Source organism: Sarcophilus harrisii, chromosome 4 (assembly GCF_902635505.1).
Source record: "Sarcophilus harrisii chromosome 4, mSarHar1.11, whole genome shotgun sequence".
In the NCBI taxonomy this organism is placed as follows: Eukaryota; Metazoa; Chordata; class Mammalia; order Dasyuromorphia; family Dasyuridae; genus Sarcophilus; species Sarcophilus harrisii.
The window spans coordinates 67,298,702-67,314,625 of NC_045429.1; the positions used below are offsets into that span (position 1 = coordinate 67,298,702).

At 33.5% G+C, this 15,924-nt stretch overlaps 1 protein-coding gene across 4 annotated transcripts in view; it reads left to right on the forward strand.

The window, feature by feature from the left end:
• The window catches only part of RALGPS2 (Ral GEF with PH domain and SH3 binding motif 2), a 205,066-nt gene that overhangs the window by 96,082 nt on the left and 93,060 nt on the right, over positions 1-15,924 (forward strand). For all 4 annotated transcript variants that reach the window (XR_004229297.1, XM_031936952.1, XM_031936955.1 and 1 more), the window contains exons 6-8: positions 2,363-2,452; positions 11,299-11,391; positions 14,974-15,100. Coding sequence is in view for 3 of the 4 variants with exons in the window: in XM_031936952.1 (XP_031792812.1) it covers positions 2,363-2,452; positions 11,299-11,391; positions 14,974-15,100 (310 nt within the window). In the remaining variant the exon portion in view is untranslated. The remainder of the gene's footprint in view (positions 1-2,362; positions 2,453-11,298; positions 11,392-14,973; positions 15,101-15,924) is intronic.

A 15,924-nucleotide genomic window follows, 5' to 3' on the forward strand; every position in this document is an offset into this window, starting at 1 on the left:
GAAGCATGTTGGCAAAGTCTGGAACATGGGAAATAGAAACAGGAAAATCATGAAGGCTGGTGGTCTGGGTCCCTCTCAAAATGAAGACCCCGAGAGGAATTTCTCAGAGTTATAAGAGGGACACAGAGATAGAAAAAGTCTTGCATGAAATGGCCACTCTGACTCTGAGGAGTGGTTCAGGGTGAGCAGGCACCTGAGGCGTGATAGCAAGGACTGAGAGAAGCCGAGCTAGGAGAATCGAGGAGGGCTGTGCTGGGGCCTCTTCTCCAATGGAAGCTTGGGGGAGAACTCGTTCCCTTTGGGAAAGAGGTCCCCTGGTGAGGAATCCACAGCTGTCAGAGAGGCCTTGATTTGAATATAAGAAAAAGATCAAAGATCAAGGTAAAAATTGTATATGTATTAGATAGTCATAACCATCTCCCTGAATTCTTGGGATTTTCAAAAAAAAAAAAGGATGAAAAAAGCCTTGGAGGAGGCTGGTAGTAATCCAAATGGAAGACACATACACGACTGTGTATGGAAAAGTTTTAGGGATAAAAAGTGTCTTGTAGCAATAAAGAAACAAGCATCAGAATTGAGTGGGTGCCTCAAAAATGTAGAATAAATGTAATGAAAATGTAATATGTAAATTTCCAAACTGACTTCTTTTGGAGAAACAGAGAAGAACAAGGTTCTTTCAGCACTGATCAAGGGCTATGGAGATAATAATGATTCATGGACAAAGGTGTTAAAAGCTTCATCATATTTGCAGATGACAAAAAGATGAGAGGGATAGAAAACAAATTGGATAATCAACAACTAAACATCTCAGCAGACTAATATAGCAAGTGAAATATTTTTTAAGATTTAATGACATTTGGGGCAGCTAGGTGGTGCAGTGGATAGAGCACCAGCCCTGAAGTCAGGAGGACCTGAGTTCAAATTTGACCTCAGACACTTAAAATACTTCCTGGCTTTGTGACCCTGGGCAAGTCACTTAACCCCAAGTGCCTCAGCAAAAATAAAAAATAAAAAAACAAGATTTAATGACGTTTGAAGTAAAACCATATACAAGAACTCAAAATAACCTGCTTCAAAAGCACAAGGGAGGTTTAGCTAGATTGTATTTTATCTGAAGAGTGTTGCAATAGATGGCAAGCTTAGTATAATTAAAGAGTATGATAGGATAGTAAAAAAGTTCAGTGAGAGTTTAGGCTGCATTATTAAAGGTATAGTGTCTTGAACAATGAAAATGATAGTCCTAATCTACTTTACCATGGTCATGTTATATCTGAATGTTACATTCATTTCTGAGACTTCACTTTAGGAAAAACATTGATAATCTATAGAGCATCCAAAAAAAGTAACCAGGCTACAGTAGGACCTCATTACAATGGCATTTAAGAACTGATGAAAAGAACTGGGGAGGTTTAAGGAAAACCTTAGTAGGGACATGTGGAAGTGGCATTGGAACTGGCCTTTTGTTTTGCTTGGCCCCAGAAGGCAAAGCTAGGAATTACTGAAGCAAATTTAAATTCAGTGTAAGGAAAATACACAATCACAAATGGACTGCCTTTGGAATTGATGAGTTGCTCCATATTGGAGGTCTTTGACAATAGAAGGGATTCTTGGTCAGTTATGGACCAAAACTTAGTGGTTGTTAAAGTCTCTTCCAACTTTGAGATTCTCTGGTTTTTCAGTATATTAAATTTTAATTTTGATTTGCAGTTTATTGATTTTATATATACTGTCTTATTTGACTATAGTTAAGTAACACAGTGGATAAAACATTGGACCTGGAATCAGGAAGATCTGAGTTCAAATTCAGCTCCAGACACATTATAGTTGTGGGACTGAATAAATCAATTGATTGCTGTCAGATACATCTCAGTTTTCTCATCTCATCTCATCTCATCAAGATAATAATAGAACCTTCCTTCTAAAGTAAAATAAGGCACTTTGCAAATCTTGAAGTGCTTATATTATTATTATTACTATCACTACTGCTACTATTATTGCTTCTAATGAGGAACAATATATGGCACATTGGAAAGAGCATTGGTGATGTAGTCAGAACCTAGTATCATAAGTAACCTTGGGAAAATAACTTTACCTGCTAGGGCTTCAGTTTCTTCATTTGTAAAATGAATGAGCTGAATGGCCTCTGAGATTTTCCTAAATTTGAGGTCCAGGGTTGGTAAATCTATGGCTCTTAAGTAACTAAAGTAGAAAGAATTCAAATCCAGACTTTACCCAAACAAGTCAAGGGCTTCTTTATATTCAGTCACACCATTCTTTAGCAAATTGAGTAGGTTTTAGGTTTTTGTTTTCTAGGAGTTAAACAAAGAGCCATTCCTTTCTGTTAACCTTGTTTTTGTTTTAGGTAAGCTTTTGGGTAGTTCGAGAGATCCTTCATGCACAGACATTGAAAATCAGAGCGGAAGTTTTGAGTCATTACATTAAAACTGCGAAGGTAAGGAAGCTTTTTCTTTGCTTTGGGTGTCCTTATATTTGAGTTGAATCTTAGAAATGTTTTTAGGTAAGCATTTCCTTCTACAGCTTTTTGCTTCCTGATGAGGCTTCACGCTTGCATTGATTGATGTTCCTGGTGAATTTGATAAGAGCCACTGGACTTTCATCTACTGCTTCTGTTCTCTGGGCCTCAGCTTCCTAATCTGAAAGATGAGGAGATTGTAGCACATGATTTCTAGATTCTCTTGTGTCTCTATTTTAGGGTGATTTCTAATCTTAATTCATTTCAATACATGTTTCTTTAATTGGATTCTTTGGGTTTTTTCCCCATTCCCCCAAAATCTATTTTGCATCTTACAGTTTGTATATTTATTCTGTCCAATTTTTTTGTTTTTTGTTTGTTTGTTTTTAGTTTTGGTTTTTGGCTTTGTGTTTTTTTTTTTCCCCTTAATCATTTGATGTGTATTCTAATGGAAGAAACTTTTATAATCAACTTTTGGCCTCTGCTTTAATGGTCAATTGCTAATTGTGGAGAGATTTCATTTCCTCCTAAAATATTAAATCTTCTATGTGTCTTGAGGCCAAAAATGAGAGGGTACTAGCTCACTATTGCAAACCTTTCTGATTAGGAACAATTCTGTAGCTGTTGTGTTCTGTCTAACTTCTGGGCTCCTCTCTTTTCCTTCCAATCTAATTAAAACTCATATTTTTGATGTGTTTAGTGCTGTTATGACTATTTTACTATATATAGGATCTTTCTTTTAACTCCTTGGGATATATGCATGTCAATTGGCTATTTAGATCAAAGAGTTAGGGACCTTTTAGTCACTTTGTTAACATAATAAAAATTGCTTTCTAGAGTGTTTGGACCAATTCACAGTTCTACCAACAATCACCCCTTCCAACATTTCTTAATTTTGATCATCTTTGCCAATTTGTTAGATGGGAGATAAAACCATAAAGCAGTTTTGATTTTCATTTTTCCTGTTCTTAACCATTTGGAACACATTTTCAGATGATTTTTGATTATTAGAAATAATTCTTATGAGAATTGTTTTTTTATATCCTTTATCTATTTATGTCCTGGGGATTAAATCTTGTTCATACATATTTATGCAAGCCCCTAGATATCTTGGATATCAAACATTTATCAGAATTATTTTGATGAAAAGATTTTTTTTTCTTCCAGTTGAAAACTTGCTCTTGTATTTTCACTGATTTTTGTTCATGCAATCTTTTAAATTTTATATAATCAAAATAATCTTTTATCATTTCTGTTTGCCTCTATTCCTTGTTTAATTAATACATCCCCTTGCCTTAATTAAGAAATATTTGATTTGATTTTTTTCCATTTTAAAAAATGATCTGATCTATATAGTATTCAGGTTATGTCTCCATTTTTGAGCTTTTCTGTTGTGTGTAGTATGGATGCTGGTCTGAAACTAATTTCTGCCAAATTGTGTTCTAGCTTTCCCAGATGTTCTTGTCAAATAAGAAGTTATTTCCATAATAAACTGTATTTTTATTTGTTGAGAACAGTAGGTTATTGAATTTGGTATCTAGTCTGTTACACAGTTCTGTATTTAATTTTTAAGTTGATACCAGATAATTTTGATGATTATTACTACATAGTATAATTGGAAGTTTGGAAGTGCTAATCCCTGCTTTGTGCCTGTTTTTTTATTTTGTTTTTGTTTTTAACTTATTTCCCTTGAAATCCTAGACCCCTTATTTCGATTTTCTTTTAACAATATGGAGGTCCTCTCTTGGTAGTTTGACTGATACAGTTTTATAGGTTTTTTTTAATCCTAATTTTATTAGTGGACATTATTAATTGTTAAGGACTATGCATGGGTGAAAAGGGCAGGTCAATTCTCTGAGAGCCTCTGAAGCTGTGGATTGTGACACTTAAGGGAGCTGCAGGGTAGCCTTTACTGACACAGGTGTTGCTTGTGGACTGGGAATGAAATAAATTGGATGCAGAGGGAAGAGGAGAGAGGCCAGACAATGCAATAGTCTCTCAATGAAGAGGTCAGAGAGCAGCAACTGCCTCTCAGTCTCCTTGTATCATCATTATATACTCATAAGAAGAGATAACAATTCCAACTACTGGTATCTGGATTCTGGAAACCACAAGAGCAGTAGATAACAATATCTCTTTTAGTTCTTTTAATTTAAAGACATGACCATTTGTTTCCCTCTCAACCATGAAATAACTGGAAAATATTTTGTTTTGGTAGCATAAAAGTACACTTTTGAAAGAAACTGTGTAGTGATTAATAACATTCCTGAATGCACAAATTGTTTCTAAATTAAATAAAAATAAATGAGAACATTCATTGAATTTAAAGTCAGTGAATTGTAGTTTCAAATATATTATGTCATTTATTTTCTGTGTATAACCTAACCTCTCTGGGCCTAGACTATAGATGGCCTTTAAGATCTCTTCCAGCTTAAAATGTATGATTCTATGGTCTGTTGAGGTTAGACAAGATCTTTCAGTTCTTCTAAAATCTATCAATGCTGAATACACATAAGAAGTGATATAAAGAATAATTTTCAGGAAATGTATGAATAGAAAGAATGTCATAGTTAAGTAAGCATTATGAGTGAAAAGCTCAAATGATGCACTCATATTTATTGAAAGTAATCACAATTGGTGTTTATATGGTTTCTTTAAGGTTTGCAAGTACTAGTCATACATTCTCATTTCTTTCTCCCAATAACTCTGTGAGGAGAAATTTCCTAAAATGAAATACTGTGTATTTGAGGTATTTTTTGAAAATTCATTAGAAGACTGCATGAGCAAAAAGATCTTAAAGAAGGGAAATGGACCTGTATGTGCAAAAATGTTTGTGGCAGGTCTCTTTGTAGTGGCCAGAAACTGGAAACAGTGGATGCCCATCAATTGGAGAATGGTTGAATAAATTTTGGTATATGAATGTTATGGAATATTTTTGTTCTGTAAGAAATGACCAGCAGGATGATTTCAGAAAGTCCATGAACTGATGCTGAGTGAAATGAGCAGGACCAGGAGATCATTACATACTTCAACAACAATACTATGTGATGATCAGTTCTGATGGACGTGGCCCTCTTCAACAATGAGATGAACCAAATCAGTTCCAATAGAGCAGTAATGAATTGAACCAGCTACACCCAGCGAAAGAACTCTGGGAGATGAGTATGAACCACTTCATAGAATTCCCAATCCCTCTATTTTTGTCTGCCTGCATTTTTTATTTCCTTCACAGGGTAATTGTACACTATTTCAAAGTCTGATTCTTTTTGTACAGCAAAATAACTATATGGATATGTATACATACATTGTACTTAACTTATACTTTAACATATTTAACATGTATTGGTCAACCTGTCATCTGGGAGAGGGAGTGGGGAGAAGGAGGGGAAAAATTGGAACAAGGGGTAAAATTGGAACAAGGGGTTTTGCAATTATCACTGCTGAAAAATTACCCATGCATATATCTTGTAAATTAAAAGCAAAAATTAAAAAAAAAAAAAAAAAGACGACTGGGTGAGGAGAGCTCAGCAATTTCCTCTGTAAGCAAAATTAGAAAAGGAGGAATAGAGGGGGAAGGAGTTACAGAAACCTTTTTTGATAAAGGTCTTACTGTTTAAATATGTAGGGAACTGAGCCAGAGTTATAAAAACTAAGAGCCATGATAAGTGGTCAAAGAACAGGATGTTTTCAGAAGAAATCAAGTCATCAGTAGTTATATGAAAAAAAAAATGTTTTAAATCACTAATAATTAGAGAAATGCAAATTAGAATAAGTACAAGGTACCAACTTATTTATGATAACCCACTAGATTAATATGACTGATAAGGAAAATGACAAATGCTAGAGGAGTTATGGAAAAATAGGAACACTATTACACTGATAGTAGTGATACTGAATTGGTCCACCCATATTCAAAAATAAATTAGAACTAGGTCTAAACTCTGCCTAAAATTGTGCATACTCTTTGACCCAGCAGTACAACTATTAGGTCTGTATCCTAAAGAGATCAAACTAAAAGAGAAGGAATCTATATGGGAAAAATATTTATAGTAGCTTGTTTTGTGATGACAAAAAATTGTAAACTGAGGATACCTGTTAATTGGGGAATATCTGAATAAGTTGTGGTATGCAATTGTATTGGAATTCTAGTGTGCCATAAGAAAACCTGAAAACCAGAAAAACCTGAAAAACTTTTATGAACTGACACAAAGTAAAGTGAGAAGCATTAGGAGAACATTGTACACAGTTTTGAATTGATAGTTAATTGTAAAAGACTTGGCTACTCTGATTGATACATTGATCCATAATAATTCCAAAGGATTCATGATGAAAAATATTACCCATCTCCAGACAGAGAATTCATGGATTCTGAAGCAGATTGCAGCATAGTTTCTTTTGCATTCTTTTCTTTCTTACCTTCCCCTCACCCCCCCACAACACAGTTATTGTGGAAATATGTTTTTATAATTGATCCTGGGAATAACTGAGCCTGCCTTCAGGAAAATCACTAGCAGCTGTATGGGGATGATTTTTTTGGAGTGGAGTTTTTTGGGTTTAATTATTACCTTTATGCTGATAATTCCCAAATCTACTTATTCAGTCCTAAATTGCTGATCTTCCAATCTTGCACATCCCAACTTGTTGAAGTTCTATAGACATCCTAATTTCATCATATCCAAAACTAGATTCATTATTTTTTTCCTTAACCTATTTAAACTAAGAGAACTGGACAGATGTTAATTGTTTTTTGTGACTCTTTGTGACCCTATTTAGGACTTTTTTGCCCAAGATACTAAAGTGATTTGCCATGAGGAACTGAAGCAAATAGGATTAAATGACTTGCTTTGGTGTGCGAGACCTCAGTTGAACTCAGGAAGATGAGTTCCTGACTACAGACCCAGTACTCTATCCATTATCTAGTTACTTTCCTGGGATATTGTGAAAATCAAATAAAATAACCCAGGTAAAAGTCAAAAAACAAATTTAAACATAAAAAACTAGTTTTTGTTATTGTTATTATTATTGTTATTGTTACTATATGGCTGGTTTCCAGGACAGTTTCTCTGGGAAAAGATGGACATTTATTTCCTTTTCCTTTCCCTCCCCTAACTCACAGAGAAGGCAAGAAGTATGATACATATAACATCATGCAAAACAGATTTTTGTTTTTGTTTTTTTATTATAGTTTTTTATTTACAAGATATATGCATGGGTAATTTTTCAGCATTGATCCTTGCAAAACCTTTTTGTTTCAATTTTTTCCCTTCTTCCCCCTACCCTCTCCCCTAGATGGCAGGTAGACCAATACATGTTAATATGTTAAAATATATGTTAAATGCAGTATACGTATACATATTTATCTTTCTGCACAAGAAAAATCAGATTTAGAAATAAGGTAAAAATAACCTGAGAAGGAAAACAAAAATGCAAGCGGACTAATACGGAAGGAGTGAAATGCTATGTTGTGGTCCACACTCATTTCCCATAGTTCTTTCTCTGGGTGTAGCTGGTTCTCTTCATTATTGAACGATTTGGTTCATCTCATTGTTGAAGAGAGAGATATCCATCAGAATTGATTATCATATAGTATTATTGTTGAAGTGTATAATGATCTGGTTCTGCTCATTTCAGTCAGCTTCAGTTCATATAAATCTCTCCAAGTCTCTCTGCAGTCATCCTGCTGGTCATTTCTTACAGAACAGTAATATTCCATAACATTCATATACAACAATTTATTTAGCCATTCTGCAATTGATGGGCATCCATTCAATTTCCAATTTCTAGCCACTACAAAAAGGGCTGCCACAAACATTTTTGCACATACGGGTCCCTTTCCCTTCTTTAAGATAGAACCCCATATTTTTTAAAGCAAGTTTTATCACATAGATTCCATAACGTTGCAAATTTTGTGGAGCCACCGTAACCTCTAGAGAATCAAAGTTTTAGGTGACTCAGAGGGCAAACAAAGATTCATGGTATGGGTGGAATGTAAAGCTAAAATATATCAGTGCTGAACACATGTAAGAAGTGATATAAAGAATAATTTTCAGCAAGTGTATGAATCAAAAAGAATGTCAGATAATTGGATATAATGGATGGAAAAATTCAATGATGCTCTGAGAGTTATTTAAAGTAATAACAATTGGTGTTTATATGGTTGCTTTAAGGTTTGCAAAGTACTTTTCATACATTGTTATTTGTTTCTCCCAATAATTCTGTGAGGAGAGTGCTACAGGTGTTGTTAGTCCTTTCTTAAAGATAATGAAACCAAGGCTCAGAGATTTAACCAGGGATACAGAACTAGTGAGTAACTGAATCCAGGCCTTTCTAACACAGTCTTTTGCTATCTTGCAAGTAGTCCCTTAATTAGAAAGGTCTAAAATTAAACTTCTAACTCCTTAGAAACAATTATAACTGTATGGGAACATCTGGGTGAAAATCACACAAAATAATAAAAAATCTGCCCCCAGAGATTGTATCCAAATTGATGAGATTGATTCCATAGAAGATCATTTTATAGATGAGAATTTGTGTCTGATAAGATTCTAAAGGTGAAATAAATGTAAATTTTACAAAAATAGAAGACTTTTCTATAAACTTCTTTGAAATACATATTTATAAAACTTCACACATATTTCATTTTGCTCTAATGTATTTAATTTTCTTCAACCATTATAGACATTACCCCTTATAAATTTTGTATTTCTGATAGAATTCATCAAGTAGAGGCAGCTGGTGGGACAATGGATGGAACACTGGGCTTAAAATTAGGAAGAACTGAGTTCTAATTTGGACTTAGATACCAAGCAAGTCACTTAACCTATCTGCCTCACTTTCTTTAACTGTGAAATGGAGATAATAATAATCCCAGGATTGTTGGGAGGATCAAATAAGATATTATTTAATTTTTATTAAGATAATAATTATAAAGATCGTCTCTACTAGGGCTTCTTAAACTTTTTTTCATTCATTATCCCTTTTCACCCAAGAAATTTTTACTTGACCCTGGTAAATAGGTATAGAAAATAGGTACACAAATCAAATATTTACCAATAACAGATTACAATTTTACAATTGCCACATTCAGTTTCTGATCCCCATGGGTTGCAATCTAAAGTTTTAAGATGCTTTGGCCTAGAGTGCTAAGAGATTAAGGGAGGATTCAGATGTTAAAATGGGCTATAGGCTGGGCCGCTTTTCTTTTCTGTTTTTGTTACCTCACTTGGTAATGGTGTCAGCTCCTGAGGATTTAATTTCTCTTCTGTGCTGATTAACAAATCTTCTTATACACAACTCAGCTATGCTGACCTCCCATATTGAATCCCCAAATACTTCTTAGACATTGTAAACTGCACGTCCTATAGGCATCCTATACTTACTGTGTCCAAAATGAAACTCATTTCTCCTCCCCCCTTTTACTTTTGGTGGAACTGCCATCTTCCTAGACACCCAGGTTTACAAAAGAGGTGAATTCTCGATTTCTCTCACTCCCCACATCCAATCCAATCATGATTTTGTCTCTGTAATGTTTCTCAAATGCGCCCCCTCCTCTGGCCACCACCGTAGTGCAGGCTCTCATCCCCCTGGAGCTGTACAGTTTCAGTAACCCGTTTGTCTCCCTATCTCCCCATTACTTATCTGTAAAATTCATCTTCCCAAAGTGCCTGTCTGACCATGGCATTCTCCTCCTCAGTTCTAGAAGCTCCCTGTTATCTATCTCCATGATGAAATAAAAATCTTTTCTTTGTAATCTTTTCGTAACCACACTTTTACACTTCTCTTCCTCCCCAACATACTCTGGGAAGCCATGATGCCGGCCTCCTTGCCCTTCCTCCATCAGGATGTTCTGGTCTCTCAGATGTAGGTGTTTTCTTCAGCTGTCCTCCATACTCAAAAGGTTCTCCTTTCTTATGTCTATCCCCCAACTTTCCTGACGGAATTCCTTGAAGTCCCAGCTAAAATCCTACATCTTCCATAAGAAGCCTTTCCCCATTACCTCTTAATTGTAATGATTTCCCTCAGTTGATTTTTTTCCAACTTATCCTGTACATAATTTTTTTGTACATTGTTGTTCCATGGAAGCCAGGACTATCTTTTGCCAGTATCTGGCACAGTCCTTGCCAGAGATTATGTACTTAATAATGCCAGACCTTCCTGGCTTCCAAGTGAACTGTGTCTTTCTACAGTCACCTTCCTCTCTACACGGAGAAAATATTAAATCAGTAAATGCATGTTGTAGAGTTTCTATTTCAAGAGCTCCTCTATAAAAAACAAAGCAAAACAGACCACTATCGATTTCTTATGGTTTGAAAATTCACTTATCTATCTTGTGAGATCTTTTTCAGTTCTCTGTCTTTTATCTTTATTTGCTATGGTATTTAGTATATTACGTTATCAGGTAATTACAGATTGTCATCTAAAACTTTTTTAATTGCATTTTTATTTTTAACTTGTCAACAAATATTTTAGTTTATGAAGAACAAAAAGATTTTATATGAAACCATGAATTTCTGTTAACAGTTTGTTTTTTAAAGTTAGTTATGAAAATTAAGCAACAGAATTGCACTTATTTGTACCCTTCTTCAGTTTTCAGTTTTTAAAAAAATTTTTCTATGTCTTTATTTTTGTAACTATTAATTATTTATAAATCCACTATATTTTATTAGATTACCTTTTTTCAATATGAAAATGGAAAGTTTTACAATTCTAACTACAAAGCTAATGATACTTTAATAATACTTTAAAGATACTAAAGGATCTTTTTAAGTATATAAATAAAAAATTCGTTTTATTGATGCCATTTATTTTTCAATTTTTTTTTCCAGAAATTATATGAATTAAATAACCTCCATGCACTTATGGCAGTGGTGTCTGGTTTACAAAGTGCCCCCATCTTCAGACTAACTAAAACATGGGCAGTGAGTATTTTTAAAAAATTATACTTTATTATTTCAATGATCTGTGATTTAATTGGTCTGCTTGCTCCCTGCACTAATCAATTCTTGACTTAACAGATGGTCTTTGAGACTCGTTTGTCCCCAAATTTCATCACCCTGTGACCTATCAGGTGATTAATCTGGTTTTAAGCTACACAGGCCCCTGGAAATGGATATGTGAATGTCTTCTGCCTGGAACTCCTCTCATTTGACAGGATTTTACAGAGCTTGTAATCTAATAAACTTTGAGAACCACGGCCTGCTTTCATTCCACAACCAGACCTTTGGGTACCAGTTTTCTTATATTTGGTGTCCCTCCAAGCCCTCTGTCGTGTAGCTACATTGACTTTCTTACTATTCCTTGAGCTCAACAGTCCATTTCCTGTCTCCATGCTTTTATATTAGGCCTTTCCCATGCTTGGAAAATGCTACCTTGTCTCTTATACAACCTGTACTCAGTTGTCAACCTTCTGCAGGAAGCTTTTCTTGAAATCTGTAGCTGCTAGAGCATTCCAACTTGAAGATTGCTTTTTCTGTACCTTGTATGTGTCTTGGTCGATTTTGTTCATTTGTTTCTTCCAAGGACTATAAGCTTCCTAAAGCACTATATAAATGTTAAGAGTAGTAACTGTTTATGCGTTTTTTGTGCAGCTCCAGTGCTTACCACGGTGTCTGCTGCATACAAAGCTCTTAATAAAAACTAGTATACTGCTAGTTTTAAAATTAGCAGAGACTGAATTCAGATCAGTCTTCTCTAATTGTTCACTAGATGGGTGACCATGAACACAAAGTCAAGCAAAAAGTATTTATGCAGTGCCTTCTGCGTGCCGGTTATTAGAAAATGTAGGCACAAATATTACAATTAAAATAGTCCCTATTTTCTAGCTACTTAACCTTTCTGAGACCTTAATTTGTTTACCTACATTACTGGTCTGTTGTGAAGATCATGTGAGTTAATGTATACTTTGCAGTATCTATGATATATTTTTACTGTTAGGAGTGGTTTATTAACTTACAGAAAAGTTAGTTTAAAGTGGCCTTATAACTATATAAAATACTTAGATTTTCTTTATACTATATCATCATCTTAAGAAATTTTCCTAATTGCATCAGTTAAGCAGAGATCTTTGAAATTATCTCTTTAAATTTAACCTTATGTCTAGAAAAATTGAAGCCCAGAGATTGTGTCATGATCAAGGTTATAGTTAATTTGTGGCAAATCTAGGATAAGAATCTAAGGTGTATTAACTTTAGTTTGTTAGTGGTTTGTTGATTGGTTTTAGAAAAATGATTCCTAGCAGAGTTTTGTTACATAATGTGTATGTATAATTAGATTATCAATGTTGTTTCAGTTTTTTATTGAGTTCTTTAGCTGCTGCTATTGCTGTTGCTACTTAGCAATAGGAAGTTCTTACTTGTACTTCAGAAATGACTACATATATATAATTTATTTCTACTTTTAAAGTGTTTCTTACCAGTGAATTACCAGTTCTATATTTTGTTGCATAACAATATAATGTTTCATATTAATAGAAAATTATCAATCCCCTCTCCTTTCTTCCCCCATTTTCTTTCAATTGTGCAAGATTTTAAGGAATTACTTTTGGAAAATTAGAGCAAAAGAGGATCAAAGTGCTTCTAATTAAAATGTTCTCTTTTCCTAAAGGCAATACTTACAACTCTGATTTTATTTTTATTAGTAAAAACTTGTCACTCCTTATCTGCTGATATAAATCAGCTACTTATAATTTTTGTTCAGAAAATACTATGAAATGTGAAATATGAAATACTAAGAATTTAAGTGACTTGACCATGGTCACATGGACTGTATGTCAGAAACAAGATTGAACTCAGGTTTTTCTGGCTATGAGGCTAAAGTACTGTCAAGTCACATGCTACTTTCTGGTAACATTTTATATGACAGTATAATCCTAGAATATTAGCAACAGAAGTGACTTGTAAATTAGCTAGTTCAGTTCCTTCATTTTATTAATGAGAAATTTGAGGGACAGAGGTTTTTAAGGTTTGGATCAAGGTACATTGGAGAACGAGAAGGCAATTAGAATATAGAAAATTCTTTCCAGTACACTAGTGTGTATTATTTTTAATGAGCAAAATAAAATAAAAATGATAGAGGACTGAATTTTATATTTTCTACCTCATATTACTACATTTTATGAAAAACAGATTCACCTCCTTTATCAAATAATTCTAACTCAACAAATGGGAAATATCCACTATGTGCGAGACATATTTTCTAAATTCTTTTGAGTAATTTACCTGTTAGGTTTTACGAATCAGATTTCCATATTATGTGTTGATTTTACGATGTTATTCCTTAATTGTATATTTGGAAAATATCATCTGAATATTCATCTAAAGTAAAACTTTAGATGAAATTTTGGTGCAAATGAGTCTCAAAGACTATCTGTTAAGTCAAGAATTGATTAGTGTAAGGAGCACTAATAGAGTAATGGACCTAAAGTCAGGAAGAGTAGGTTTAAATCTTACTTCATACCTTTCCTCTTTTACAAAATGAATGGGTTGGACTTAATGACAATAAAAGATTCCCTTAAAAATCTGATCCTGTGATATATTTATCATTGTATTTTTGTTGCCCCAGTGCCAGAGTATGCAACAAAGCATGCCATATCTCAAATCATTTTCATCAGATAGTGTCTGGTTGATTTCAGTTTTTAGTAGGACATAGATCAGCCATCTAGCTTTTGTTCCCTTAAGTTGGGAAACTCCCATCACTCCTGCCCTCCTTGTTCTTCAGGGTGACTCTAAACAGAGTTGGATAACAATTCTTTCAAGTTCTAGTTTGGGGAAAAATAGAGGTAAGATTATTTTGGTTATTTGTAATTTGAGAATATAATTGATTAATTTCATTTGTTTTATTATATATACATAGGGGCATTTAACTCCAACTTAATAATTTACAGAGGCAGCTGGTGGTTCAGTGGTTAGAGCACTGAAACTGGAGTCAGGTAGAACCGAGTTAAAATCCAGCTTCAGATCTTGATTAGATGTTGTAACTCTGGGCAAGTCACTTAACCTCTGCCTGACAAAAGGCTCTACTGAAGAAGGACATGGCAAACTACTGCAGTATCTTTGTTAAGAAAGCCCCATGGATATTTAGTCCAGTAGTCATGAAATGTCGAACACAATTGACTGAGCGAGCAACATGCTATAAAATTCAGTATGTTAGTGTTCCTATCAATGGTTTACCAAAGTAAGAAGACATCTCTGAATTTTCTATCCAACTGTGAAGATGAATGTATTAATAAATCAAACTGTCAAGAAAAGTCAGGGTTATTTGAATCTCAAAAGTTGACAGTTATATAATTCTATTTTTCTTCTTGTCCAATTTCTGAAAAATTTATAAAAATTGAATGTTTAATCCAAATACTCTGACACCTTAAAAGAACATAGAGAGGGAAAAAATTAACCTTTGTGTCAGAGATGAGAAATTATGCAATATATGAGAACATAATTAAGTGAATCCATCAATAAATGCAAAATTCAGTATTTGATTAAAATCTTAATGATTTTCTTTTTTAGTTATTGAGTCGAAAAGATAAAACTACTTTTGAAAAATTGGAATATGTTATGAGTAAAGAAGATAATTACAAAAGACTTAGAGACTATATTAGTAGCTTGAAGATGACACCTTGCATTCCATATTTAGGTAAGATGTATTATTTTATTCATATGCTTGCCCTTAGTTATGTTCTGACTTGTTTAGCATATTAAAATACTAAAATAAAAAATAAGGAAACTGATTAATAAAAATTATTGGCTAAAATTTTTTTAAGTGGATATATATTCTCTCTTAAAATTAACTATATGTTCATGCATTTATATTTATTTACTTCTATCAGAGCAATTAAGTTCTGAAATTTTGTATTTTCATAGTACTGTCCATTATATTCTTTAATGTTAAGTTTGTGATAGTATAAAACTTAGGATTTAAATAATAATTCTTCAAGAATCAGATATCAATTTTTAACTTAAATGAAAGCATACTTTACTACAAAACTATTGTATCATACTATTTTAATGACATTTTAAAAATTGCTTAATTGTATAATATTATATTTCATAGCATATTGTGTGTGTGTTGTGTGTGTGTGTGTGTGTAATTAGATTATCAGTGTTTCACAGTTTTTTATTGGGTTCTTTAGCTGCTGCTATTCTATTACTACTTATAGCAATATATAGCTACTTATAGGAAGTTTTTCTCAATGAGAACAGGAAGTTTTTAAACACTTTTAAAGTGTTTCTTACTAGTGAATTACTAGTTCTATATTTCCACCTGTAAAATCATTGATGCTAGAAAAATCTGAATTTGAAGCCTTTAAGCCCTTTATAAAGGTTACCTCTAAAATTTGTGGTATATTTCTAAAATTATTTAATTTCCAACAATATAAAGGTATACCTTCACTTCTCTTCCCTTTATGTACTGTCTTTTAGGAAAAGAAAGTTCCATCTTTCAAATACATATCACTATAC